Source organism: Sinohyriopsis cumingii, chromosome 3, assembly GCF_028554795.1.
Source record: "Sinohyriopsis cumingii isolate HCF-2022 chromosome 3, ASM2855479v2, whole genome shotgun sequence".
Lineage (NCBI taxonomy): Eukaryota > Metazoa > Mollusca > Bivalvia > Unionida > Unionidae > Sinohyriopsis > Sinohyriopsis cumingii.
Genome location: NC_142963.1, coordinates 36,648,836 through 36,676,061, shown reverse-complemented (window position 1 = coordinate 36,676,061; position 27,226 = coordinate 36,648,836). Strand labels below are relative to the sequence as shown.

The 27,226-nt window shown below is 36.9% G+C and overlaps 1 protein-coding gene across 1 annotated transcript in view; it reads right to left on the bottom strand.

The window, feature by feature from the left end:
• Positions 1-21,950, bottom strand: part of LOC149802697 (guanine nucleotide-binding protein G(o) subunit alpha-like) — a 65,621-nt gene extending 43,671 nt beyond the window's left edge. Inside the window, exon 1 of the mRNA XM_089952083.1 lies at positions 21,269-21,950. Coding sequence (XP_089808209.1) covers positions 21,269-21,392 — 124 coding nt within the window. The 5' untranslated portion in view covers positions 21,393-21,950. The remainder of the gene's footprint in view (positions 1-21,268) is intronic.
• Positions 21,951-27,226: the final 5,276 nt, after the last annotated feature.

The following is a 27,226-nucleotide window of genomic DNA, read 5'->3' as shown; positions in this document are numbered from 1 at the left end:
CGACAAAGGACAACCGACCATCGGAATAAGGTCTTCTGATCTATGACCAATACAGCTAAAAATTGTCCATTTAAAAAAAATTGATTTCATCTTCATTTTTACTGGAAATGAATGCAACGAAATCACCAAAATTGTTGAAAAGCCATGCACTGAAAAACGGGAGATTTATGTTTCATAAGTCTCTGGTAATTTCTACTTACGTACACTGTATAACTGTTCTGATATATAGTACATACCAACTGGTACCGAGAGTATATAATTATTTTAATATTAATATTTTAATACACGCAAAATTAATATGATATAAAACAAATAAGAAATCGGTGCCTGTTGCATGTTTTATAAATTTACAAATTAAATTATCATTCTTAGCGGACTGGTGTTATATATTGGCGATCATGTGGAAACCGGCTACAGTATTGTCTACTTTCGTCAAATGGAGCAACACTTTCTGCCAAGCCAGAAAAAAAGAAAGAAAAAGCAGACTCGGATGTACGAAGCGGTTTGATTTCCCAATGTTTTAACCAAAAAGTCAAACAGCACAAAAATCTTGCACAACACAGTATTACAAAGCCTACGACATGCTTCTTGAATATATATATATATATATATATATATATATATATATATATATATATATATATATATATATATATATATATATATATATATATATATATATAGACTGAAATGCATGTCAATGAAACATACTCAAGCTAAGAAATATAGTCAACTGAAATTTACTTGACATCTAAAGTCAAGCTCCTGAGACTGTGTCCAAATTTATACATATTTCCCATACACAATTTCCATCAATTAAAAATGAATGTCATCCATAAGATTTTGCAAGATATAATTGTTTGATAAATCGTTAATGTGGCTCCCATATCACTTGATCTATGTGAGTTTGTTTAGAAGAATAAACTTATGGGTAAACTTCATCATGGAATATACAGACCTGAAAACAGGTATGGCAATCGATGAGGGTCATAATTTACAACACCACTGTGGTTTGATTGATAGCCAACAGATAATATGACCTCCCCATGACTGATGACAACTTTGCACAACCAAAACCAACTTACAGCACAGGGTTGCTACAAACGAGCAAATTATGTAAGTACATGTAGTAACCAGTGAACTTGTGTGCATAAGTATATGTTCGATTTGATTTCACTTTGTTTGGTGTTTATAACACAACAATGCATGTGTATTGTTTAGTTCCGAGGCAACCGGGGCAAATGCCTTGCCCTACGGCAGCTGACCTAGACTAATACGATGATAGAATTCAAACCGGTATTCTAATCACTCATAACAATTTAAATGGCCGGTCCTTATACACAAGCCTTGTCTTTAAAGTAAAGAAAAAAAGCCCATTGTTCTTTAACATTAAGTACATGTATGGTTACACTTCTTCATAACCACTGCTCCAGTGGCCTAGTGGTTAAAGCGTCCGCCTCGCATGCGGAAGGTCGCGGGTTCGAACCACGACCGAGTCATACCAAAGACCTATAAATATGGTACTAACAGCTGCCTCGTTAGGCGCTCAGCGTTAAGAGGTTAGTGTCAGGACTGGTCGGTCTGGTGTCAAGATAATGTATCAGGGTGTATCAGGGTGGGACATCAAGCTATATGTCCGTGGCAATATGTCCCAGTGCTAGACAGCAATATAAACTGTCACACTAAAGACATCGTAACGATATGACTGATTTTTTTTTTTTAAAAGGAGACCAGAAACCAATGAAAATACAGAATAATAATAAAAGCACTATAGAAGAAAACCTGATTCTGAAGTATCATCTGCGACCGTAATGCCAATATTTAAATATTGGCACCTCGTATGCAAAATTTCAGCGCCTATTCGGGTACTATTGGGGTGTGACGTCATAGTAGCGACTCCAGCATTCCATCTGGGAGTTGCAAGAGTAAAAGACAATGCCGTTTTGCGTTGATTACGGGTGTAATAGCACATTAAGAAAAGCCTGTGGCCTGTGGACAACATTTTTTTCCTTCCAAAGATAAAGGCATAAAGAAAGTATGGATACATTATTACACGCGAGTCGATTTCAAAGCAACACCATACAGCACTCTGTGATCATTACATTTCTAAAGGAATGTTACGAGAACGATCCTGAAAAAAAATGACAGCTCTATGATACGTAAATGCTAGGCCTAGACTAAAAGTTGTCGCTGTTCCAGACATACTGTTGGATATTTTAAATCCTAGGAAAAGTGTTAAACGTGTGAGTTACGAAAATAGGCAGAAAGCCGAGTAAGTGACCACAAAAATGCAACAAGCAATTCACAGATCTTTTATCTACACCAGCAGTGCTAAAATGTGATAGCCCGACACCCGGGGCCCCTCTAATTTTAGTTCGGGCCCATCCTGTATTCAAAGTGAGGTGCCCGTCGGGTTTGTCGGACAAAAATTGTTTGCCTGAAGAAACTTTGATTACGCTGATGAAATGAGTAAACGTGTTTTCAAGATGTTGACATACATACCGTAACACGGCACAATCGAAATCAAATCATCTCTGTCCTATGTGAAATTGAGATCTGATTTTAATCAAGTGTAAGCTTTGCTAAAAACTAAGATTCTAAACCCCTGGCACGGTCATTTTCGAGAAAACACAATTTTCAGTAATCTTAAACAAACATTTTTTTTTAAAATTCAGTCTATGCCTGTTACACTTAGTATGTATAAACGGTAATCTGTAATGATTGGAACTGATGTAAAACTATCCCTTGGGATGTTTAAATAGCAGCGACTAAAAGAAAAGAGGTCAGTTATAAAATCAAAGTTTCAACTGACTGACAATAGAAATGGGGGGGGGGCTACTATTGACCCCACCCCTTGCCCCAATGTGCGAGCGCTCATGGGACGCGCCATTTCTCCCTGTGATATACCTTATTATCCCCCAGGACAAGACCCTTGTATCTTATTCTTGTCAGCTGTGGCTAAACCGCATAATTGCTAAAGGTTAGACATGAGTACACAAGCATATGGCCAGTGTGATTAATTAACAGTTAATCCTTATCAATTCATTTATCTTGTGAAAAGGACTGCCCTTCGGACATACTTCAAAGAAACCATGTTCTACATTATGTATATGTAAACATCAGCATTGATTGGCAAATAACACTGGTCAACAGTGAAATCATTACTGACTTGAAAAGGCCCTAATCTGTAGTATTTTGGTGTGCCGAACACGAATATAACCGTGAAAAATTTGTATTGGCTCTCGTTTTGAAGATATTCATATACCTCATTTTCTATGTTTCACTGTGTAAATTTCTCCAGTAGGACTGCAGCAACATCCGGAATAATGATGTAACATTGCATAATACCATCATGCTCACATCATCCACAGTTGATTGCATCATTTTCTGATGCAATGCAATACTAATGCCATGCGGCTGCTGAAGTAAGTTGACGTCAGCAGTGTACTATACATGTGTAGGCCTATTATACTAATGCCAGGCGGCTGCTGAAGCTGACGTAAGCAGTGTACTATATAAAGCCCAATCAGATAGGTTCAGCATTTAAAATATTTTAGACGTTGTGCGAGACAGTTCAAGCTACTGTTACATAAAACTTATTATTTTATCCATTTACGTACAATAAAGAACAGTAATGCCTCGAAAGTGTGTTAATACCGCGGACAATTTTTGCTATATTTGTGGGGAAGTGACATTTGCCAACCAGAAGAAAAGTATCAATTCTCAAGTGAAGAAGGCATATCATCTTTACTTCGGATGCAAGGTTGGTGACCAAGACAAGCCTTGGGCTCCGCATATATGCTGTGCTACATGTACAACACAGCTTTCACAGTGGTTGAATTGCAAAAGGTCATCAATGCCGTTTGCAGTCCCAATGGTGTGGAGAGAGCCAAGCAACCACCTAAATGACTGTTACTTCTGCTTGGTTCCTCCTCTTTCCGGCGGAATAACGAAGCGAAAGAAGTCGAGAATAGTCTACCCAAACATTCCGTCTGCATTGAGACCAGTTCCACATGGTGAGGGACTTCCTATTCCAGAACCTCCAGCAGAATATTCTCTTGATTCATCTGACGAAGACAAAGGTGAGTCGACCTGTTCTTCTCCTGGTCCATCAGCATGCAGTGATCCAGATTTTCACTGTGGTGCATCATCAACCCCACACAGAATAACACAGGAAGAACTAAATGACCTGATTCGTGATTTGGACTTATCAAAGAACAAGGCAGAATTGCTAGGATCAAGACTCCAACAATGGAATCTTCTAGAAGATGTCACAATTACTGCATATCGAAAGCGCCACCAGCAATTGGAGCCTTTCTTCAGAAAGGAAAGTAATCTGATATTCTGTTCCGATATTGAGGGCCTCATGAATGCTTTAAAAATCACTCATGACCCACAAGAATGGAGACTATTTGTGGACTCTTCGAAACTGAGTCTCAAGGCTGTGCTTTTGCACAATGGAAACATTCTTCCATCTATTCCAGTAGCGTATGCTGTCCACATGAAAGAGACATACGATAACTTAAGGCAGCTACTGAATTCCATTGAGTATAACAAGTACAGCTGGCACCTCTGTGGTGATTTGAAGGTAGTTGCCCTTTTAATGGGACTGCAGCAAGGATATACAAAATACATGTGTTTCTTATGCGAGTGGGATAGCCGAGCAAGGGAAATGCACTACATGAGGAAGGAATGGACTCACAGGCAGAATGTAGCCATTGGAGAGAAGAATATCCAACACCCAGCTCTGGTTGAGGCTCAGAAAATCTTGCTACCACCCCTTCACATCAAACTAGGTTTGATGAAGAACTTCGTGAAAGCCATTGACCGGACTTTGCCAGCATTCCGATACCTGCATGAAAAATTCCCTCGACTCAGCGAAGCAAAGATTAAAGAGGGAGTTTTTGTGGGTCCTCAGATTCGAGAGCTTTTCAAAGATGACCGGTTCAACAACTTGCTGGAAGGTGACGCGAAACAAGCATGGAATGCTTTTCGCCTAGTTTCTACAAACTTCCTCGGAAATGTTAGGGCAGAAAACTATAAGGAACTAGTAGAAGACATGTTGATGAAGTATAAGAAACTTGGCTGCAATATGTCTCTAAAGATTCACTTCCTTCATTCCCATTTGGATTTCTTTCCTAGCAACTGTGGTATTGTTAGTGATGAACACGGCGAACGTTTTCATCAAGATATCGCAACAATGGAACAAAGATACCAGGGAAAATGGTCCACTACAATGCTGGCTGACTACTGCTGGACACTCCTCAGAGATGCTCCCGAACAGTTGTACAAGAGACAGGCGAAGAAATCTAAGATGTAGTCAATGACTTGATTTTTTATAGGTAGGCTATTACAGTTGACCTTTTACTATTGGAATGCATTTCGTTATGTAAACATTAATTTCTTGCAGATTACAAAAAAACTAGAGCCAATTTTGCAATTTGACTGTCATATTCGTGTTCAGCACATAAAAATTGATAAGAATTGACTAATTTTATTTCAGTAACATGACTTTTGTAAAAATTTGTTGTCCAGTGTAAACGATGCCCTATTTTATTGTAACTTACAATGCCTAGGACTTCATTTTAACAGTTAAAATCTGTCCCACATTTAAATCCCACCTTATTTGCTTAAATTTAAGTCTTAAGGCGTGTAACACTGTTTACTGAATAAAACGATATTTAATTTATAAACATCACAGTCCAATTAAAATTTGTAGAGAATTACATACATGAAAGGATTTTTCTTGTTTCTGGTCTCCTTTAAAGCTACGTTAAAAATAAATAAATCTCTCTCTCTCTCTCTCTCTCTCTCTCTCTCTCTCTCTCTCTCACACACACACACACACACACACACAACCGTGGGTGTTACTCGCAACTTCGATATCAATCTGACGGATCATACTTCGAATGTATGCTGGTAGCAATCGGAACATCCTAGGCCCTTTCCATCGCATGCTAGAAGAAGCCTCAAATTTAAGTAATGGCCATTCTGAACTGCCATAAAGCCTATGGTTGTTATTTCGTCATAATAATTCCATGAACGTAACAATGATTATATAACGCTGCAGGAGTAATATTACAAATTAAAAAAGCTGGTATTTAACTGATTGTTGAAACATCGTTCAACCCCGATCATTTTAGAGCAATCTGTTATTCGTACATCTAGCTAAATATTCGTCGGCCAAAAAAAACGTACCAATTTCGGAAGTATCACTAAGATAACTCAGAGTCTCTTTCAAAGAGTCAAAGATATGCCACGGCTGCCATTAGCTACCGTTCGGACCATCTCGGTTATTTACCAAACACGAATTGACCCAGAAGTTGCGAATGCGTCGAACTTTTTTTTCATTCACATTTTCTGGGTCAAGCCTACAGCCAATTGCATAAACTGCCGAGGTGAAACGAATAAATTGCTGTTTTAACTTCTGTGAAGAAATTTACAGCAAACTGAATATTTGAATTTTATGTTAATGACAGCGTGGACATACATAACAGGCACACTTTATCTGTCACGCAGAAATAGTCGATCTGGTCTGAATGTAGTAGCTGCCTGTGCATTCGCTGCGTTGATGTCAATCCTACAAATCATTTCGAATATGTGCCGATAGCGATCGGAACATCGTTCGTATCAAATGTGCAATTAAAGTATAACGTGTCAGTAGTCATATCAAGGTGGGAAAATCTTTAAAGGCAATGATCTTTTTTTTTCTTCTCAAAATGGTGAGTAAAACAAAGTCAGTTTATAATTTTAAAAAATTAAGATCTATATTTGAACGAAAATTCTTGAAAGCTATTAACTTCGGAAAATGTAAGATACACGTTACACATTTTGTAATAGTATTTATTCTGATTCAAATGTATAAAAGAAAGTTTTCCCAAGTTATGTCTGAATGAATGTACATCTATGTTTTATTATGTCAGAGCTGTTGTCATGTGAACACAAACACGGACATGTACTGGTCGATGAGTTGTTAAATTTACATGCTGTGGTTACATAGCGTTGCTTACTATCAACGTCATACCTTCCCTCGTATGTGGCAAGGAGTTTTTTGTGTGAAATATTTGCCTTCTGTAGTCAGTAAAAGAAAATGTTTTACCCAGTTTGTTTAACTCTGCTATGACTTTTGCACGTGACGAAGTATTCAAGTATGTAAAACTGGTGTTCGAGTAGAAATGTTAAAGTATTTAACAACACCTCCGAAAGCATAACAGAGTCAGTGTGTAAGATTGCCCCATCAAACCTTCTCTCGATCCTTTCAAGCACCATTCACCCATCAACTAGAATCGATGAGCATAAGCTCCATTTTTTTCCTCAGTAGCAAAAGTCTCTTCCTGAGTTCAAAAGCACTCGCTACATTGAAATTACTGGTGTCAAATTTGCACTATGCTGCAGTTCATTTTAACTGCACCATAAACAATATCTGGTAACAGAGTATGAATGTATTGCATATTTATTATCGGCAACACTACAAGCCATATTTATAGTACGAGTTTCCTCTGTCTCGGAACGATTTCACATTCTGGTTATTACTGTCCATTTCTAACGTAAATCAACATCAAGAGCCAAATAATAAAACGATTTCTAAGACGGAAACATAATCAATACTGTATATACAAGTTGGTATATGAATATACTTGCACGGGGGCAAATCTATACGGGCAGTGTACACAATTCAAACAGGGAGGCAGCCGAAGTCCACCAACCCCACCCATCGCATCCTTCTTTGTTTCCGTATTAATGCACGAAAATTAATGCACTGTACTTTAATGCAAACCTCTCATTAAAAACTGACCCAAAACACGTATAACCAGTACCGCTAGTTCAGCAGGTCGAACCGTATGTACTCGCTTTTAAGATTAGTCCAAATGCAAACTGCACAGACCCAGCTCTGCCCCTGCATGATACGCAGGCAGATATGGGTCTGTGCTGGTTATCAGGATTAATCAGTAGATCAAACAAAATATACCATGATATGCAGGCGCATTATGCCACGACAGATCAGGATATTTGCCGTTTACAGTGTGATTCGACTTATAAGCGTGTACATGCGGTACGACGATAAAGATAATGTGGGTCATAATTTGTTTTCACTTTACTACTTGAAAGTACATATAACTGCACACGACTATTTATGTGAAGTACGTTATGCGTATAGGTAAGATACTCCCCAAATTTTACAAATATGAATATGACACTAGCAGTTAAAGTGTCGGTACTAATGGACTTCTATTAAATCGTCTGATTGAACATTTTTTATAGTCTGCAATAAATATCCTATTAACTAGATGACAAACAAGCCATTCCCCTTAAAAGTAAACAATGGGCAATTATTACTACTTTATCAAGTATGTGAATAACTGTATACAACATTTAGCACTTTAGCGCAACCATTTCTTGAAGTCAAGTTAACAATGAAACCTTTTCTTGAATCCATGTTCACAATAAATTTTCGAGGATGGGCACAATTTGTGTCATGCTTTTTGTTTTTTTCGCAACTGGAATAAAGTGCTTTGACCATGGACACACCATGGTTGCCTAACTGCAGTGATCTGATGGCAGGATTCGAACCCGCGCTATTTTGGCCGCGAGTTTGGCGTGCTAACCACTCAACTACCGCGGCTTCTCACACACACACACACACACACACACACACACTGACACACACACTCTCTCTCTCTCTCACGCACACACACACACACACACGCGCGCGTCTGTAAGAATAGCAAACCTTTACACATGTGTATATATGGACTCCATAGGGAGAAATGGATGTCTTTTACAGTGACTGACACATTTTTTCATCAGATGCCAGGCCGGCGTGCTACCTGCACAAGTCAAACTTAAAATCCGTAGCCTAGAGAATATGTAAGGCTTTTTAATATGAAACTATTAGCTTTACTACTTCATGGATTACCTGTTCATAATAATGAACATCAATTGTGAAATATTTTAAAGTTATATATTCTGAAATAACACAAGAGATGCAGACTTATATAAATTTGCGATATGATGTAGTACTATAGTGCCCTACGTGAATTCAAAATACGAAAGCATACACAGTGTTAAGTAATAATACACTGTTCTACACAAAATATGGAAGCCCGCACCCGGAGTTCTAGTGGTACTACCATGGCCTACGTGAAGTCAACAAATGCAAGAACACACCCAGAGTTCCAGTAGTAGCACACAGTCCTACGTGAATTGAAAATACGGAAGTCCACACTCGGGCTTTTTATAGTCATAGGACTCTACTTACAAGATGCCCTGATTACTATTCAGTAAATAATGTCGGATATGCGATTTTAATCAGATCGAGATTCGTCTTACCGTTTGAGAAGGCAATACAAATGTGAGATGGCGGCTTATAGATCAAAACGTTACTTCTATTAGGACTCTCGAGCATTTTGCTTTTGGTGGGTAAACACTTTACAGTCTGATATGAAAGTCAATAGTGCAACAATATATTCTGTGTAAACTTGTTCTCGGATCCTTTATTTGTTTACAATTCCTCCACACATAAAAGATACCTTATATGTTTACAATTAAGTCCGTTCAGGTAATATTTGGTAACTTGTTTAAGTTTATTTGATACACTGCCTAAGGTGAGAATTAGACAATTGGTGTTTGTGTTGCAAACAAAGAGCAAGTGTAATACATGAAATTTCGTTGACTGGAGCATTCATTATAGCTTATTGAAATTACATTAATGTCCATTAAACCACTTTTCCTTGCTTTGATTTTTAAAGATGCGTTAAATTATAGAGACAGTTAACAATTTTAACTTTTCTTTGCAATTGAAGGTTACTTAGCCCAAAATAAACAATACAGTAGTGCATTTGTAGTGATGTTGAGAATAGCGTGTCTTCAAAGAAAGTAGGAATTTTAATGACATATACAATTTTACACAGAACAATGCACATATTCAACAGTTAGGTTAAAACAGATTTTATTCCCACAAAAAAACCAACCCAAAACAAACTATATTCCAGAAGCCAAAATTACGAAGAATACGCGTTTGCTCCAATTTAGATAAAGATGTGTTGAAGGTGGGATCTCTTATTGGGTAAATACATCGTTAATACAGACAACAGGTGGATTCAACCAATGCTGACATGTATAAACTTAGGGTTGGCTCGACGTGCTGCGTGACCACTGCTAACAAGAACGGCCTTGGACAATGATTGATTGATAGTCATATCTACCACGATGGCACTTATTTCTGCTCTTATATTTTTGATGTGTACCACCCTGACGTTTACCTGCGAAGTCCAATCTTATAGTTAAATACCATTAAATGTCAAATCTCACTTTTAGTTTTGATTTCCTGTCTTCTAATTTCAACGTAATTCCATTTATTTTATTTTATTTCTAAATTGCGGTCACAGGTTCTTCTACCCACAATATCTTCTTTTTTCTAGATTAAACATATCTCTTATATATCTAAATTATAAATAATTTGTGTCGCCACCCAGAACACTTAGAAATCTAGGACAAGTGGGTCTTTAATGATATTCATTGCATATGTGTATTCTTGCTTTTTCCACAGTGCTGGATTGTCATAGATTTAGGCAGCGATGTGACGTGTAAGTTCGTGCATGCGTGCGCGCAAAACCTACACATACCTGATCTAATCTCGACTGATAGTTCAATGTAACTTGTAACTGACCTTAGAAGTGCAGAAAACAGCAAGATTTGTACCTTGTCTTTATAGGGTCAAATTAAAATATTCCATATTTCAGCATAGTACATTTACAATATTTTCTCTTCCTGTCAAATTTTTGGCCAGTGCAGTTCACATATTCGTTTTCATCCTTCTTTACCACTGAATGGAAAGGAGGGGGGAGGAGAAGATCAAGTTATGAGAAAAATCTAATTCAGTGTGTCAACCTTCGCTTGTATCCGCTGGGAAAATATTTAAAACCTTTGTCAAACACTTAACAATTGTTGATTATCAATGTGTCAAGTCTGAAAAATAAGAATATTTTTTTCAACCATAAATGAGCATGACAAGCTTCAATCAATTGATAATCTACAGCATAAAATAATACAAATTACTTTGAACTCGGAACCTCTATTTTTGTTTCTGTGACAAAAAGCAACTGTCAACCTTTTACTTCATGATATAAAAAACTTCATCGTAACGGACATTCGGGCTTATATCTGAAATCAGAGGCCAGAAAGAACCTCATGCGATTACGATCGGTCACAGTTCAGTGACCTATCATGTGGTGCCAGGTTAATCTATATCAAATCGTCTTCCGAGACAGATTATTTACCCGATCAAATTTCACCCACAATATTAACAGTTAACTATAACACATGGGGTTAACATTTACCATCAAAGGGGCACTTTTGGTCAATGCATCAGTATAATATTCACCTGTCAATAGGCGCATCAACATAAGCGTAAATTTCAGATAAATAAGTGATGAAAAGTAATTAATATGCGTAAGCAGTAAACAGGTCTGGATATCATAAGACTGAACTTAAGTTGGAGATGGAATTTTCACGTTTAGCCAACCAGGAAAGGTCTTTCAAACGTAAAGTACTTTTTGATTGGTCAAACACAATATAGAGCCCAAACTCTACCTGACAATTAAATGACCATGAAATGTTTTCCTTAATGTACCTCTGTTAATTTTTATACATGGAGGCTCAACTAAAACTGACATTAAGAAAAAAGATTTGGAAGTACTTTTTATGAGCAAATGCCGTCTCTGTGGAAGTGTCTGGAATGACGGCTTTACTCTGTAGGAATAATAATACACGTACAAATCAGCCTAGAAGAAATGAGGTCCAAGCGGGTCTAAGATCCCTCACTTGGCTGACAGCCATCTAAAATCCCTAAGCATGGCAATTGACAAGTAAATCTGGGTAAACATAATGATTGCTGAAAGTGACAGGTCGTTCTATTTTTAGTAACTCTTGTCATATTTGAAAATGGATCAGCATCATTTATATACACATGAAAGGCCTTTATACAAAAAGGAGTTCTCTCAAATGTGGTCAAACTCTGTTCAACAGTATTTAAAAATGATACGTTGATGGCTTTTCTGTTTTTAGCAATTGCGGACATATCTGACGACTGGAATCGTTTGTATAAATTTCAAATTTATTTTTTTTAAATTCCGGAATGCTTTCTGTCAAATTTGGTCATAGTTGATGGTGAATCAACGTCACATGCCATATTTTAAAGGTATTTATGACATGATGCTTTTTGTCAGTTTTGGTCAAATTGTATTGAGTAGCTTTCTTAAATTAAGTCCTTAAAAATGTGTTTATTTTTAGTAGCGACAACTATATTGTACGGCAGGTCAGCATCATTTGTATAAACTGGAAATCATTTATGCCAGAATGGTCTGTGCACAGTTTGGTTGAGATTGGTCTAGTGTGTTTTGAGAAGGATACAAAATATAATTGCTGATGGATGACGTAAGAGGCACACAGAACGACGCATGCCAGACTCAAGTCCATACTATAAACTCAACTAGCCTTATGGCAAATAACTGTACGAGAGTGAAAGCAACCATTATGAAACTTTAAAAACGAGTCTTTTGTAGCCATTTTCTCAAGTTAACCAACACATCTGCATTAATAATAATAATAATAATAATAATAATAATAATAATAATGTTTTTATTTCCATAATATTTAAGTATGATTCTTTGCAAAACTTTATTCTTGTGACTTTTTGCCGCACGACTGTACCAGAATTCTTTTGGCTCTTTCGTAAGTCTTTCTTGTCCTCCTTCTAACCAATGTTCCTTGTTTGGGTAAATGTTAGAATTAGTAGATAATGAAAGGTCGAGTCCTGGCGACGATAGCAAGGTTTACCAGTTGTAATAGGTAAGCCATTGTCAGACATAAGTCCCATGTAAGCTGCCAAATATCCGTTAAAACATTATTAACTAATAGTTCCATTTTCTGTGTGAATGGCACGTAGGGTTTGTTTATATGCTTCTAAATGCACTTGAATTTACAACTTATGCATTTCTAAAAGCTTCTAATGTCTTCTTTGTGATATCTCAAATAAAAAATGACCCACATATCCGTGATTATGATATTCTCTTAGTGGCGTCAAGCAATATATAAAATTATTTGTATATAAACAGGGACTTACTCTAATTGATTTAAAAGAATTTCGTTCTCCCTCTTTTTGGAATAGTAATGTGAAAGAATTAAAAAATACCTCATCAAAACATGTTTCAACGTGATTAGGAGAATAAAAAAACCTCGCAGTCACACACCTTCAAATAAAGTGGGATCGATAATGTACTGTACAAAATTACAATACATACTTGCATAATAGTGTACTCAAATAAATGTAAATGTCAAAGCAAGGGCCAGTAACCAAAACTACTGTAAATAAATGTTCTGACCCACTAAGTTATAAGCTGTGACGTTATTAAGAATTTTTGACTTGTTAATAAGACCCCAACCAAACAAAATTTGGGAAATAAAGTGACCAGATAAAACAGAAATACCCATAGATTAAATCGTACATCCAGAATCGCATAAAGAAACAAGACACAGTAGCTGTAATCGGAATTGTGCTAAGTCAAGAAGCGATGTGGATCAGTGCTTGGCGTGCCTGACTAAGGACCAAAAGGATGCGGGTTCGAATCCCATAATCGGGTGAGCCCAGATCGGATACCATGGTGTATCCTTGGGCAAGCCAATTGACTGCATTTAACCCGGCGATAATCATCAAAGCAGTCGTTAATTTAAAGTTGTTTGTATTTATTTACTTCCAAGTAGACCTCACTGATCCCCTCCCCCAATACTTTTCATAAAATACATGGTGATTTGACGCATTGTTAAATCCGAAACGTGCAATCGTATCCATACAAGTCTGTGTTAGCCATTTGAAATAGACGCATACCACAATGTACCCATACAATTAAGACTTTTGCACGGCTGACACAAGTTAATATAAAGTAAATCTTAGGCATTTGACGAAACAATGCGACGAATATATGTGGTAATATCTGTAGTACATTATTCAATGAACATGACCAAAATTTTCATGGTTAATTATAAATTCCAAAAGTTTGGGATTGGGGCTGGGGTTTCCTTCATCTCAATCTTTCTAATCGTTCCGACTGGCCAAAGTATTGTCAGACACGTTATCTATTTTTATCAGCAGGGGATGAACAAATAAGTTGATTGTGATGCATTTAAGTACAGTGGCTCGTATCGTTGTTTACAATGCATATTCCAAATCCCCTGCGACATATTTCAGAATCGACACTGATATCTCGGGATACATTTCGAGCAGCTTAACAACTTTAGCACATATGTTTATTTCAGAGATTCTGCTTTTTAGGTCTACATCAGATTTGACTCGCTATCTTACATTCAAGGAATAAAAGTCCCTTTTTTCAACGTTACCGCTGCGTTGGATAGCGGAAAGATTACAGTCCTCACACTCCTTGATTTGTCTGCAGCATTTGACATAACAGACCATGATATATTACTTCACCGTCTCCAGCATGTATTTGGCATTCATGATACAGCCTTACTGTGGTTCAAGTCCTACTTGGTCAACAGGACACAAATTGTATCTGCAAATGGAATACACTCCAGCCCAGTTGATCTATGTTGTGGTGTTTCACAGGGGTCTGTTCTTGGACCTGTTCTCTTCATTCTGTACACTCAGTCGCTCTCAAGTGTCATAGATCATCATCCAGTGTCTCACCAATTGTACGCTGATGACACCCAAATATACAAATCTAGCCACCCAACTGAAGTTGATGCTACCATCCAAGGTGTAGAGAGGTGCATTTTTGATGTGAAATCATGGATGACTTGTAACAAGCTGCAGATGAATGATGATAAAACTGAGGCGATCCTGATCACAACACAAAGACTTTCTCATTCACATCCTTTACCTCAAACAATAAATATCGGCAACGCCAACATTAAATTCACACAATCAGCACGAAACCTAGGTGTTACTCTGGACAGTACTCTCACAATGCACCAACATGTCATGAAGATATGCAAGGCTGCATATCTTGAGCTGAGACGCATCAGCTCAATTCGCAAGTATCTTTCAGTTGATGCCACTAAAACACTTGTGTGTTCATTAGTACTTTCAAGACTGGACTACTGTAACTCAATTATGTCTGGTTCATCTCAATACCTATTCCAGAAACTTCAAAAAGTTCAAAACACAGCTGCTCGGATCATACTTACAGTACCACGATCAGAGCACACCTTCCCGCTGCTCTGTACCCTACACTGGCTATCCATTCGATCCAGAATCAAACACAAAATTTGTTCTCTGTGCTACATTTCACTGTCGGACTCTAGTCCAACATACCTACCTGACCTCATCCATGTGTACACACCAGCAAGATACTTACGCTCCTCTTCTGACAATCGTATACTCAGTATTCCCACTATGAAAACAAAGTCATATGGACAGCGTTCTTTTGCATACCAGGGCCCAGCAACGTGGAATGAATTGCCCACTGAACTTAGACACAAAGACACAGTGATCACATTCAAGAGTGCTCTTAAAACTCACTTATTTCGACTGCAAGAACAAACTTAAAGACCTAATAATGTTTCCTACCTGAAATATTCTCAGCATGTTTTTTATTTTTTCATTTTTTTCTTCTAATTTCGTGTTGTTTGTTTTTGTAATAATATTATTATGTTTCTTATCTTATAGGTGTTGTTTAATGTTGTAAAGCGCTTAGAGCTTCTAAAGATTAGGCGCTATACAAAGTCCTCATTATTATTATTATTATTATTATTATTATTATATGGCAACGATAGCGCCTGCTTAATATACATTTACATCGCGATGAATGGAACACTGTCTTCTCATAAGTTGATCGTAAATGAAGTATTACGCCAACTGATAACGTCATTTTCAGTCCACCTATGAGTGGACAGTATTCCATTCACGGCGTTGCACTCGCATATTTAAACTGGGTCACAGTAAGTAGAAAATCTAGATGCTAAAGGACTCACGGTACTAATTCAGTTCCCATAGTAAACCTATACAGACACCACGATATTAAAAATTCAGTAACTTAAAATTTTTGAGTGCTCATGATCCAACCTATATTATCAGTATAGATGAAACTTGGATGTCAGCTTCTGTGTAGAGGAAATGATATGAGATGCGGCATTTTCTGGACCTGCATGTGTTGGAAACATGTGCTTTCAATTCCGCACCAAAGAGTCAGGTGATAATTTTAGTCATGAGTATTCCAAACTCAACACTGTTAAAGGACTGAAATTCCATCAGTAAAACAATGTCTCTATTTTTTTCTACTTACAACTAGGATAAGCTCCCAAACGATTCTTTTTTAAAAAAAAACAAAAAAAAAACATAACTTACGTTATTAACCAATCCTGGTGAGCCAAACCCATTTATACTCTTTTTTAAGTTCACCCATTTCCAGGCTGGTTCCCATTTTTCGATATCATTAGTAACGTGTGTCCTAAATAATAATAATAATAATAATAATGAGGATTTTGTATAGCGCATAATCTTTAGAAGCTCTAAGCGCTTTACAACATTAGACAACACCTATAAGATAAAAAACATATAATGATATGATTACAAAAACAAACACCATGAAATTAGAAAACATTAAAAAACATGCTGAGAATATTTAAGGTAGGAAACATTATTAGGTCTTTAAGTTTGTTCTTGCATGCATCAAGGTCAGGGTTGTTAAAGCTACAATTAGATATTTCCCCATACAGCTGATAACAGCGCTAAAATTCAGCACCTGTATTTCTATATAGTTGCTTGCTACGTACAGTGCGAAAATGTGGACTGACTGAACTTCAATTTGACATGTTTTCCTCCCAATCCTGTGTCAGTTTAGAAAACATGTCCCATTTACATAAACACCAAAAAGTGCAGAACAAGATAACATTTCTCTAACGATGGGAATCTCTTCCTGTTACATTATGCAAACCCTACCCTGTACCCGTCCATTATCGCAATGTCACGCTCTCTGGACTCTACCCTCCAGTACTGCACACAACACGAAAGACAAATATAGGATACTTACAAAACACGTCAATGCATGTGCTTGGCTGCTTTCAATTTTACATTTACAACAACAGGAATCAATCTTACTTGAAATAAGAAACGAAATCTTTGCTGTTAATATTAGGGACCTACCATTTAATTTACGGAATGGGTAGGTAGGTGGAGCTGGGAGTTTCTTTCCATCAAACATACGTTTTCTTCAATCTCAAGACAATTTGTCCTGTTCGTTTCCTCAGAAAAGTGAAGCACACCTATTATTTTTATCGGAAAGAATTGTTTCTAAGAATTCTTGCCCCTCCCCCTCCCGAAAATTCGATGGTCGGTACCTTATCGGGGATCGGAAAGAAACTTTGTTCTAAAACTCTTAGCTCCTCTCCCTTCCGAGAATTTGGTTGTCGGTCCCATACTTCAGTTATTGATAACTAATCATTGGCTCTTAAATGAATTCAGAAAAATGTTTGCGGACTGATAAAATCATCCCGAATTCAGCCAATCATCAGAATTCAGCCAATCATTATGAATTCAGACAATCATTATGAATTCAGCCAATCATTATGAATTCAGCCAATCATCAGAATTCAGCCAATCATTATGAATTCAGCCAATCATTATGAATTCAGCCAATCATCAGAATTCAGCCAATCATCAGAATTCAGCCAATCATTATGAATTCAGCCAATCATCCCGATTTCACCCTGAGGTGTAATTTTATATGGATTGTTGTGATTATGTATTTGCGTTGCTTTGACATGACAGCTGGATTTAAGGTTTGGTGAATTTGACACTTGACTTTTGATTACTTTGTTATTATAGGCTGGACGATGTCCACCATGGTCAAGGGCATAATTGATTCCTTTTGAGTGGCACAGAGTACTTGACCTCAGAATATGAGTATTCCCTACTCGTCTTGTTTCCACTGTGATTAAGGTTGTCCAGAGGGGATAGGCGATTTAAGAACAGTTAACCGGCAACCTAAAGCAAACGCAATAATTCTGTGTTACCGTTACATAGAAGAAAAAAACAACAACATTATATGTCTAAGATTAGTTTTCAGGGCTAAATTGTCATCACTTATTAGTAAAATCTGTTAATCAGTCAAGTGGCATTGCGAGTTCTTGTATAAAAATGCTTCAAGTGACAATGCTATTTCTAACATAAACATAATTATTGAGCTTTTAGTTTTACATGTCGGAAAAACAAATACTCACTGTTTGGTGATTAATACGCACATATTACAAATTAAATATTAATATATCACTCACATACTGCTTATAACAAGACCCGCCCAATTTGAAACGGGCCAATTTCATGTTTAATAAATAAGGAAGAAATTAAGCATGCAAAAAGTTAAACTGTCCGATCTGCAAGACTAAAATAAACAAAATATGCGCTGTACAGAGTAGTCAAGTTGTCACGGACTCCTATAAAAGCTAAAGTTGTAGGGTTTAACGCCATTTTTCAGCACACGATAGTATTAATGGTGGAGGAAGAACCCGGGAAATCACCAGAACGAACCACCGACCCTCGAGAAACTACTGGCAAGCTTTCTCACATACCCACATTGGCCGAATCCGAGACTCGAACCCACGCAGACAGATGTAAGATGGCAGTGATCCGTAACGGAGAGTGCTTTAGACCACTCGGTCACTCGGGACCCCAAAGCTAAAGTATTTAGTCGCTTAAATGTCAGGTCAAACAGCTAAAAAAAAAAAAAAAAAAAAAAAAACCTAACCAAAATCCTAATCTAACGTAACAAAACGCGCTTTCATATCAGAGTCTATGTTACTTGTTCTACTGATTATTCCTAATAAACAGCAAAGAGCCAGATCTGTCTGCGCATTATGCGAAGACAGATCTGGGTCTGTGCAATTTGCACTTGGACTCGACTTTTAAGCGAGTACGACGGGTACTTTTGCCCTTTTCTTAATTGTAGGACTAAACTGAGATGCATAAAATGTTTCGATACTATTACTGCTTGCTCCATCAAAGATGAGAACATTGGAATGGTAATTCATCATTTGGAAGAACAACATTCAGTAGTCCCTCTGAAATTCAAAGTGAGATTTTAAAATACAGAAACTGGCAAATTCAAATCTATGGGCTGGGATTACGTATGTAAACCAGTTGACAAAACTATTGATTGAAAGTAGTCTTCTATATAAGATACCTGAAACTGAAGCCCTCAAGTAAATAATCCAAGCATATATCCATGCTAAAGTCTTGCATCAATTCCGACAATAAGAAAGCATATGTATGTATGTATGTATGTATGTATGTATGTATGTATGAATGTATGTATGTATGTACGTACGTACGTACGTATGTATGTATGTATGTATGTATGTATGTATGTATCAATGTATGTATATATGTATGTATGTATGTATGTATGTATGTATGTATGTATGTATGTATGTATGTATGTATGTATGTATGTATGTATGTATGTATGTGTGTGTGTATGTATGTATGTATGTATGTATGTATGTAACGTCAGCACAATCCTGGTTATAAAACAGCATTAAAACTTAAGTTCTAACAAATGTTCAGGCCAAAATTGCCACAGATTTGTAGGTGGAATAAACTCTTCCAAATAAGTAAACATGTAGTCCGTCAATTTTTGAAGGCTAAAGAATGGTGTGTTAAATAAAATATAAAGGTTAAAAAATTCAAAGATTATAGTATATAAAATAAAAAGTTTAAAATAAATACAAAAATCCTTAAAATAAAGGGTGAATTTTTTTGTATAAACCGCATTCTTTAAAAAACTTTACGATTTTCTTTCGTGGTTCATTATCAAAAAAGTCCTCGATTAAGTTCAAATTTACACCAAAAAATAAACAGAACGTTTGAAAGTAATTGGAATCACCAAAAGTACAATTCAGCAAAATTTTAGCCTTTCCAATTTCAGCTTCCAGAACACAACATCAAAATTACAAGAGTGTACCCTGAGACAGCCGTTTGATGATTTCACCAGCATTTACAATGAATTTTACTAAAGGCCAAAACGATGTAGACTTAAGACTTGTACAGTTCTGAATGCGATCGCTCCTCAATGTGGGAACAACTGTTATATTTTAAACACAAATTATGATAATCTGAGATATTCAAATATCGTAAATGTCCCAACAATAGAAGTTCAACGATGCGCAAAACACATCACACACACACACACACACACACACACACACACACACACACAGATAGATAGATAGCTATATGCTATTGTGTGGAACGTGCATACAAGCTCACTTTAGAAAAAAAAATAATTTTAACTCCTTTTGATCCTTAACTGCAAGAAGCCGTACAGAGTGTAAATGAACTGCAAATAACTCCCAAATCTCCTTTCATAGTTATGACATCTGATAGCGGTGCCATTGGTCTTGCTCTTTCGTTGCATGTACTTGTCTATTCTGTTTTTTTTTTTAAATTTACAACTTACATTTCTAATTCTCACATATTGTTCCATTATAGGATGCCTAAATACTACATTTGATCCTTTCCCATCTACATGGTCACTAAATTCACATTTGATCCTTTCCCATCTACATGGCCACTAAATTTACATCTGATCCTTTCCCATCTACATGGCCACTAAATTTACATCTGATCCTTTCCCATCTACATGGCCACTAAATTCTCGTTGGATCCTTTCCCATCTAAATGGCCACTAAATTCTCGTTTCATCCTTTCCCATCTACATGGCCACTAAATTCACATTTGGTCCTTTCCCATTTAGATGTCCACTAAATTCACATTTGATCCTTTCCCATTTACATGTCCACTAAATTCACATTTGACCCTTTCCCATCTACACTGCCACTAAATTATCATTGACACACTGTTTCTCTTGAAGTGTTTTACTTGGCTACGTTATGTTCTATGCGATTGGACTGTTATTGAAATTAGGCATCATGCTATTTTTCTGCTTCATGTAAATCATGTTTGTTTTCTTCACAAAAAAATAAATATTTATTATAATGTCATTAAAAGCCTCAGTTTAGCTTATGTTTAATTATTATTTTCATCACGCAGCCTCGAATAAGTCTTGTCTTGTCTCAGGGGTGGAAGTTTATACATTCGACACGCGTGACTTCTACCTTCCGCGGACACTAGTAAGATATGCACTCTGGTCGAAGTTCACCTATCGATAAGAGAACAGTCCGGTTTGATAAGTTGTACTTGAGTATAAATAAATGTGGCAACGTGGCCTACATTATTATAGTATCTTACGTTACGTACCCAGCAGAAGAATTTTGATGACATTTCCGTCTTCTTTGGCCCACGTGTGGAGCTGTCTGTCAATGGTCTCGCTTCTTACTCTTGCTTTTAGCTCTTCCTGGTCCAAACTTAGGCACGTTCCCATAGTAAGCCAATATACTACATATTGGACTTCGGTAATTTTCTCCTATTTTGTGTAATCCTCATGAACACGATTTACATATAAACACTATACACAATTTGCCTATTAAACCCTCTTTGATCTTGTCGGTGCGAGCCGACAACTTCGGTGTCTGATCACAGTTAATCCTAGTATTGGTCAAATCACAATTGACAATTGCAGCGTAAACTTGTTCAACACTTTCCAGCTAAAATTCTCCTTGTGTCAGACAGTGAAAATAGTTATGAGACAATATTTAAAAACGGATCGCCGTTGTTAACAGCAAAAGAGCACAGCCTTGTGTGGTGTACTCGATCATTGAGTGGTAATGATTGCTCTGTCATGTAGAGCGAGACAGGAACGTCTACCTGAATAGTATACCTGTGTAGTATTCGTAGTACACATCGCATAGTACAAGTATACAAATCCAGACGGGTTTCCTGTCCTCACCTAAATTAACTGGTGACGATATATTAAAGCTATGTTGCGTGTACTGAGTTAAATTAAATTCTGAGGTAGAACTTGCGCAGACTAGCAGCTGTAGGTCTTCTGAGGTCAGGGGCACGTGCTTGGGGTACGCCACGAAGATATGTATCTAGGAGGTATAAATGTTGGTGACGTGGCTGATGTTAAAATATAGATTACATCAGATGAAGAGATAACGGTACAATCTTTAAGTTATCGTGATTACTGGTTATAATTTCCTCATATCACGTGTTAATCCAATAAAGGGTTGACCTGTTAAGGATTCATCGCGGATTTGTTTCCCTGGTGGGAGTTAAGGGATATAGAATCAGCCATATACGCCCTCAGGGATATCGTGAGAGGCGACTAAGGGACCGGCCACTTTAATTTCTTTTAGATCGGTGTAGGGATTGATTGAGTGGATTTTAATAACCTGATGCCGCCGTTTATCATCAATTTCACCATTTTCCAATCGAACACAGGTTTGGAAGGAAGGCAACGATATAGTAAAAAAGCTGTCTGACTTAAACCGTTCTTTGAAATAATCAAGATGTTAGGTGTTACGAATCAATGGTCCTAAAGCAAGTAATCGAGAAGAGCGAAAACCAACAATTTTTTTCAAAAAAAATTCAACAAATAATGTATTTCCCAAGAATAAAAAGTGAAAATTTAAAAAGAACTTACAATAATGTGAATTAAATCCCAAATATCCTAAACATTTTATCACCCGTCCTACTGAATAAGGTTCTAATTAAATGCCAGCGGTAAGATCAAACGCTGAAGCTGTTGGTGTGTCTGTAGTCTTGAATGTAATAATGTACAAACGGCCTGAAGATTCGATGATGTGCCAACAGTCTTTTGATGAATCACAAAATGTAACCCAACATGTGCTTGTTTAATTCACTATAATTCAAAGTTAATGTCTCTCTCCAAAAATATTATTGAGGACTTTGTAATTACAGATAATAATAATTTGAATAATTAATATTTGCCTAAATCAAATACCTAACACAACTGTCTAAAGATATTAAAGCAAGAACGAATAATTTCTAGATAAACAAGATTATAAAGCCATCTACTTGACCTAGGTCACAGTTCGCATTTTCTAAAAAAGAAAAATATTACTTAATGGAAACTTCCACTCTAGAAGATTCTATTACTAAAATTATAAAATGTGGTAAAGATCGGGTAGGCTATGTATTTTTTATGGGGGGGGGGAGGAATTCCAGTAACCATGACCCAGACACTCATAAATATGTTTACTTCTACTGATAATGATGCCAATATTAAATTCATACTCACAGAGAAAATATTGGCTATGTATAATTTGTTTACTAAAAAAAAAACAGCATCACTGTCTCTAGTAATGAGCACAGTGAACGTGATTTTTGACAAAGTACAAAATCCAATTATCCATAGCATATAATGAATTTAAAAAAATAACAACGCAAATTAAATGTACATAGCAAAGATTTAAATGGCGTTCAAATATTCAGTTTAGAATTAAGAGGCGTAACCTCAATTCAGTCAGCGTAGTCGCTCGTAGTTCCGATCTCTTTTTGCAGTGCTCCAAAAGGAGAGATGTCGTACATTCGAAAAATACCATTAGTGACTCTTCTAATAACAAAAACAACATTCGCACGTGGCGCACATGTGAAAAATGTCAGGATATGTCACTTCGAGGGAGAAATTACATGGCTCATAATGTGATGTGGCGTTGATATTATCTGGTTTGAATCGAATTCAGTTCGAAAGATTAATCGAAGTCATTAAAAGTATGATTGTTTTTCAGATGAGAACTCTGAAATGACGGACAGAACATTTCTTCAGATATTTCAAATTTCTGTGAAATTTCAGATCCTTACGAAGTCTTTCATCTTTACACAAGTAGAAAATAAGTTTTGTGCAGAGTTTATTTGAAACTTCATAAACTTACAGTGCAAAACTTTACTTTCGCTCGAGATGAAGTCTTTTATGAGAATGTTTTAGCATTTGTTTAAATTTCGGTTTGCATATACTTATTAACGTTGGCTCGAGTTTCAGTAAGTAAGTAAGTATGTTAGTAAGTAAGTAAGTTAAAAAAGTAAGCTAAAGTTAGTATGTATGTATGTATGTATGTATTTGTGTGTGCATGCGTGCATGTATGTTTGTGTGTCTATTCAGATAAGAACATGCAAACACAGGCTAGTTGATGTCAAGGGTCAGAATCTTGATAAATGTTTCTTTTTCTCAAAAAAATTAATTGAAAGTTCGTGCAAACGTCATGTTAACAACCACCAGTTTCGTGTCTGGAGTCGTTTGTCTTTTCATGAACAAAATATAGGATAAGCAGCTGTCTGTAAGGTAGATAACTCAATTTTTATCATTTCGCAAAAGAAAATATTGCATCATTATTACTGTACCCTGGTCAAAGCTAACGGTATAGCATACGATTGCGATTTCCGAGGATCATGTAACTCACGGCTTTTCAGTAAGATACAACTCACGTGCAAATTCCATCGAAACTTGCAATGATATATTTTGATAGTGTCATTTGTTCTTTATCAAACGAGGCCATGTCAAACTTGAACTAAAGATGTCGCTGCAAACTTTTAAAGAGATCAGAAAAGTTTAATACCTCACCACAAAAATGCAGTTTGAAAAGACTTTGTTCCTTCCACACCCACACAAAAAGAAAAAGGAAAAATAACAGCGCCACAAGATATTTTGATAAGAAGAGAGGTCATTGTAGTTAGCGATTTCTTCCCAAATATCTGCCATTAATAATGCGAGTTTTCTCGTTTGAGTTGATGGATTAGGTGTGTGTGTGTGATTTAGATTTTAACGTAGCTTTAACAATTGTAGCAATGTCTGCAGTGTGGCAGTTTATAGTGATGTCACCAGGCCGACTAGTCCTAACACTAGCCTCGTAATGCTGAGCTCAAAGCGAGGCAGTTGAGAGTACCATTTTTTTAAAAATAAGTCTTTGGCATGTTTCTGCCTTGGTTCGAACCCGCGACATCCTGCATCCGAGGCCGACGTTCTAACCACCTAGACCACCGGAGCGGTCTTATGGATTAGAGATGTATGAGTTTATCATGACTGCAACAAATACACGTAAGGTACTTGATGGAGAATGCACGGTAGTAACTTTTGTAATGACTTGCTGGGTCTGTTATGTTATATATCGTAGGTGTGTATGTCGTTTGGCGTTTCGAGACAATGTCTGCTGCCGATGAATATTGTTGGTACTGAGGGTCGACATGTGATTTAAATGTTCATATAGGATAATTGTTATGACTAGAACTCGTTGATATGAGTATCACTATAAGTGATTGTTGTATGGGTATGGTCACCATTTTGTATTTGGTATTTAGGTTATTTGTCACATTTCTTAATTATGATAATAAGGAAAAAATTTGTATAACAAAAGTCCCTCGAAGGAAAGAATATGCAGAAATCCACGATAAGATCATTTGTTCTTTTTGACGGCTGAATGTTTAAACAAGATTTGATATTTTTGTGCGATAATAAGATTTTCAGGATGAGCTCCGTAGCAGCCTTATTAAATGTTAGATCAGCTTCATTTTCACTGGGACCAACTAGACGTTAAAATAAGTCTTCTGGTGAAAACGCCATGTTCGTATGACCATTCATTGAAGAGGATTAGCAATAACAAGATTTTCAAGATGGCAGACATGGTGGCCATAAAGGAAGTAAGATAAGTCACATGTTCATTTAGGGTTATCACGTTAACCCCACCCCACCCTAAAAAAAAATGTTTTATGGAGAAACCTCCATGATACTATGACTTTTCGTTAAGGAGGAGTAGCTATAATCTTTTTAAGGTAGCTGCCATGGCGGCCATACTGGATATCAGTTGGCATTATTTCATTTAGGACCAATCAGACATCACAAAACGTTTTTGGATGAAAACGTCAGTTAGGAGGAATAATGACAATACGATTTACACGATTAATGTCGGATTAACAATATGTTCATTATGAACTAACTTGATATCATGGTGAAAACCTCATGTCGACATGACTTTCCGTTCAGGAGAAGTAGCGACAACAAGCTTTTCAATGAATTGGTTGTTGTTTTTTTTGTGTTGTTTATTGTTGCTTTTTGTAGTTTCTTATTTTTTGGAAGGGTGGGGTGGCTTGTTGTTCTGTTGTTTGCTAATGCTTGAACTTTTACTAGATTATTTCAAAACTGAAAATCAAAATATTGTTCAACCATTAATCAAAAACTACTTCGAGACAGACATATGAATTTTTTTGTAAGCATATTTGTTTTCATACGTAGAATGTGTTATTGTTAATGCCATTATAGCAAAGTTTCAACAACAATAAAAAAATTAAATTTTTGAACTTCTGGGGCTTAGGAACTGCGGTGGGATACTTATTTTACAAACACAAAACTATGTTATTTGATTAAAACAAAAAATCGTTTTTACTTTAATCCTTCTAATAGGTGTCAACAACATGGCTAAATTCAAGAAGTACTCAACTACAAATTAATGAAGGAAAATTTAAAAACTAAAACTTAAAGAATGCAAAAATCATTTGAATTCCGAAAATAAAATGAGACGAGGTTATGCATTTATGCACAGGAACAAACCAACTGCATTTATCTGTATTAAGCGCCCCTACCCCTCTCCCCGTGCTGCAGGAAAGGTTTAGTTGGGCCTATGTATGTGTGGAGAGACAGAGTTGGCTTATGTACGTGTGGACAGACCGAGATCGTCTTATGGAGGTGTGGATAGAAAGAGTTGGGTTTATGGACGTGTGGATAGACATAATTGGACTTATGGACGTGCGGACAGACTGAGTTCGTCTTATAGACGTGTGGATATACCGAGTTGGGTTTATGGACGTGTGGATATACCGAGTTGGGCTTATGGACGTGTGTATAGACCGAGTTGGGCTTATGGACATGTGGATAGACCAAGTTGGGCTTATGGGCGTCTGGATAGACCGAGGTGGTCTTATGGACGTGTGGATAGACCAAAATGGTCTTATGGACGTGTGGATAGACCGAATTGGGCTTATGGACGGGTGGACATACCGAGTTGGACTTATGGACGTGTGGATATACCGAGTTTGGCTTATGGATGTATGGACAGACCGAGTTGGGCTTATGGACGTGTGGACGAACCGAGTTGGGCTTAAGGACGTGTGGATATACCGAGTTTGGGCTTATGGATGTGTGGATAGACCGAGTTAGGCCTTTGGACTTGTGAGCTGAGCTTATGGACGTGTGGATAGACCGAGTTGGGCTTATGGACATGTGGACAGACTGAGTTCGTCTTATGAACGTGTGGATATACCTAGTTGGGCTTATGGAGGTATGGATAGACAGAGTTGGTCTTA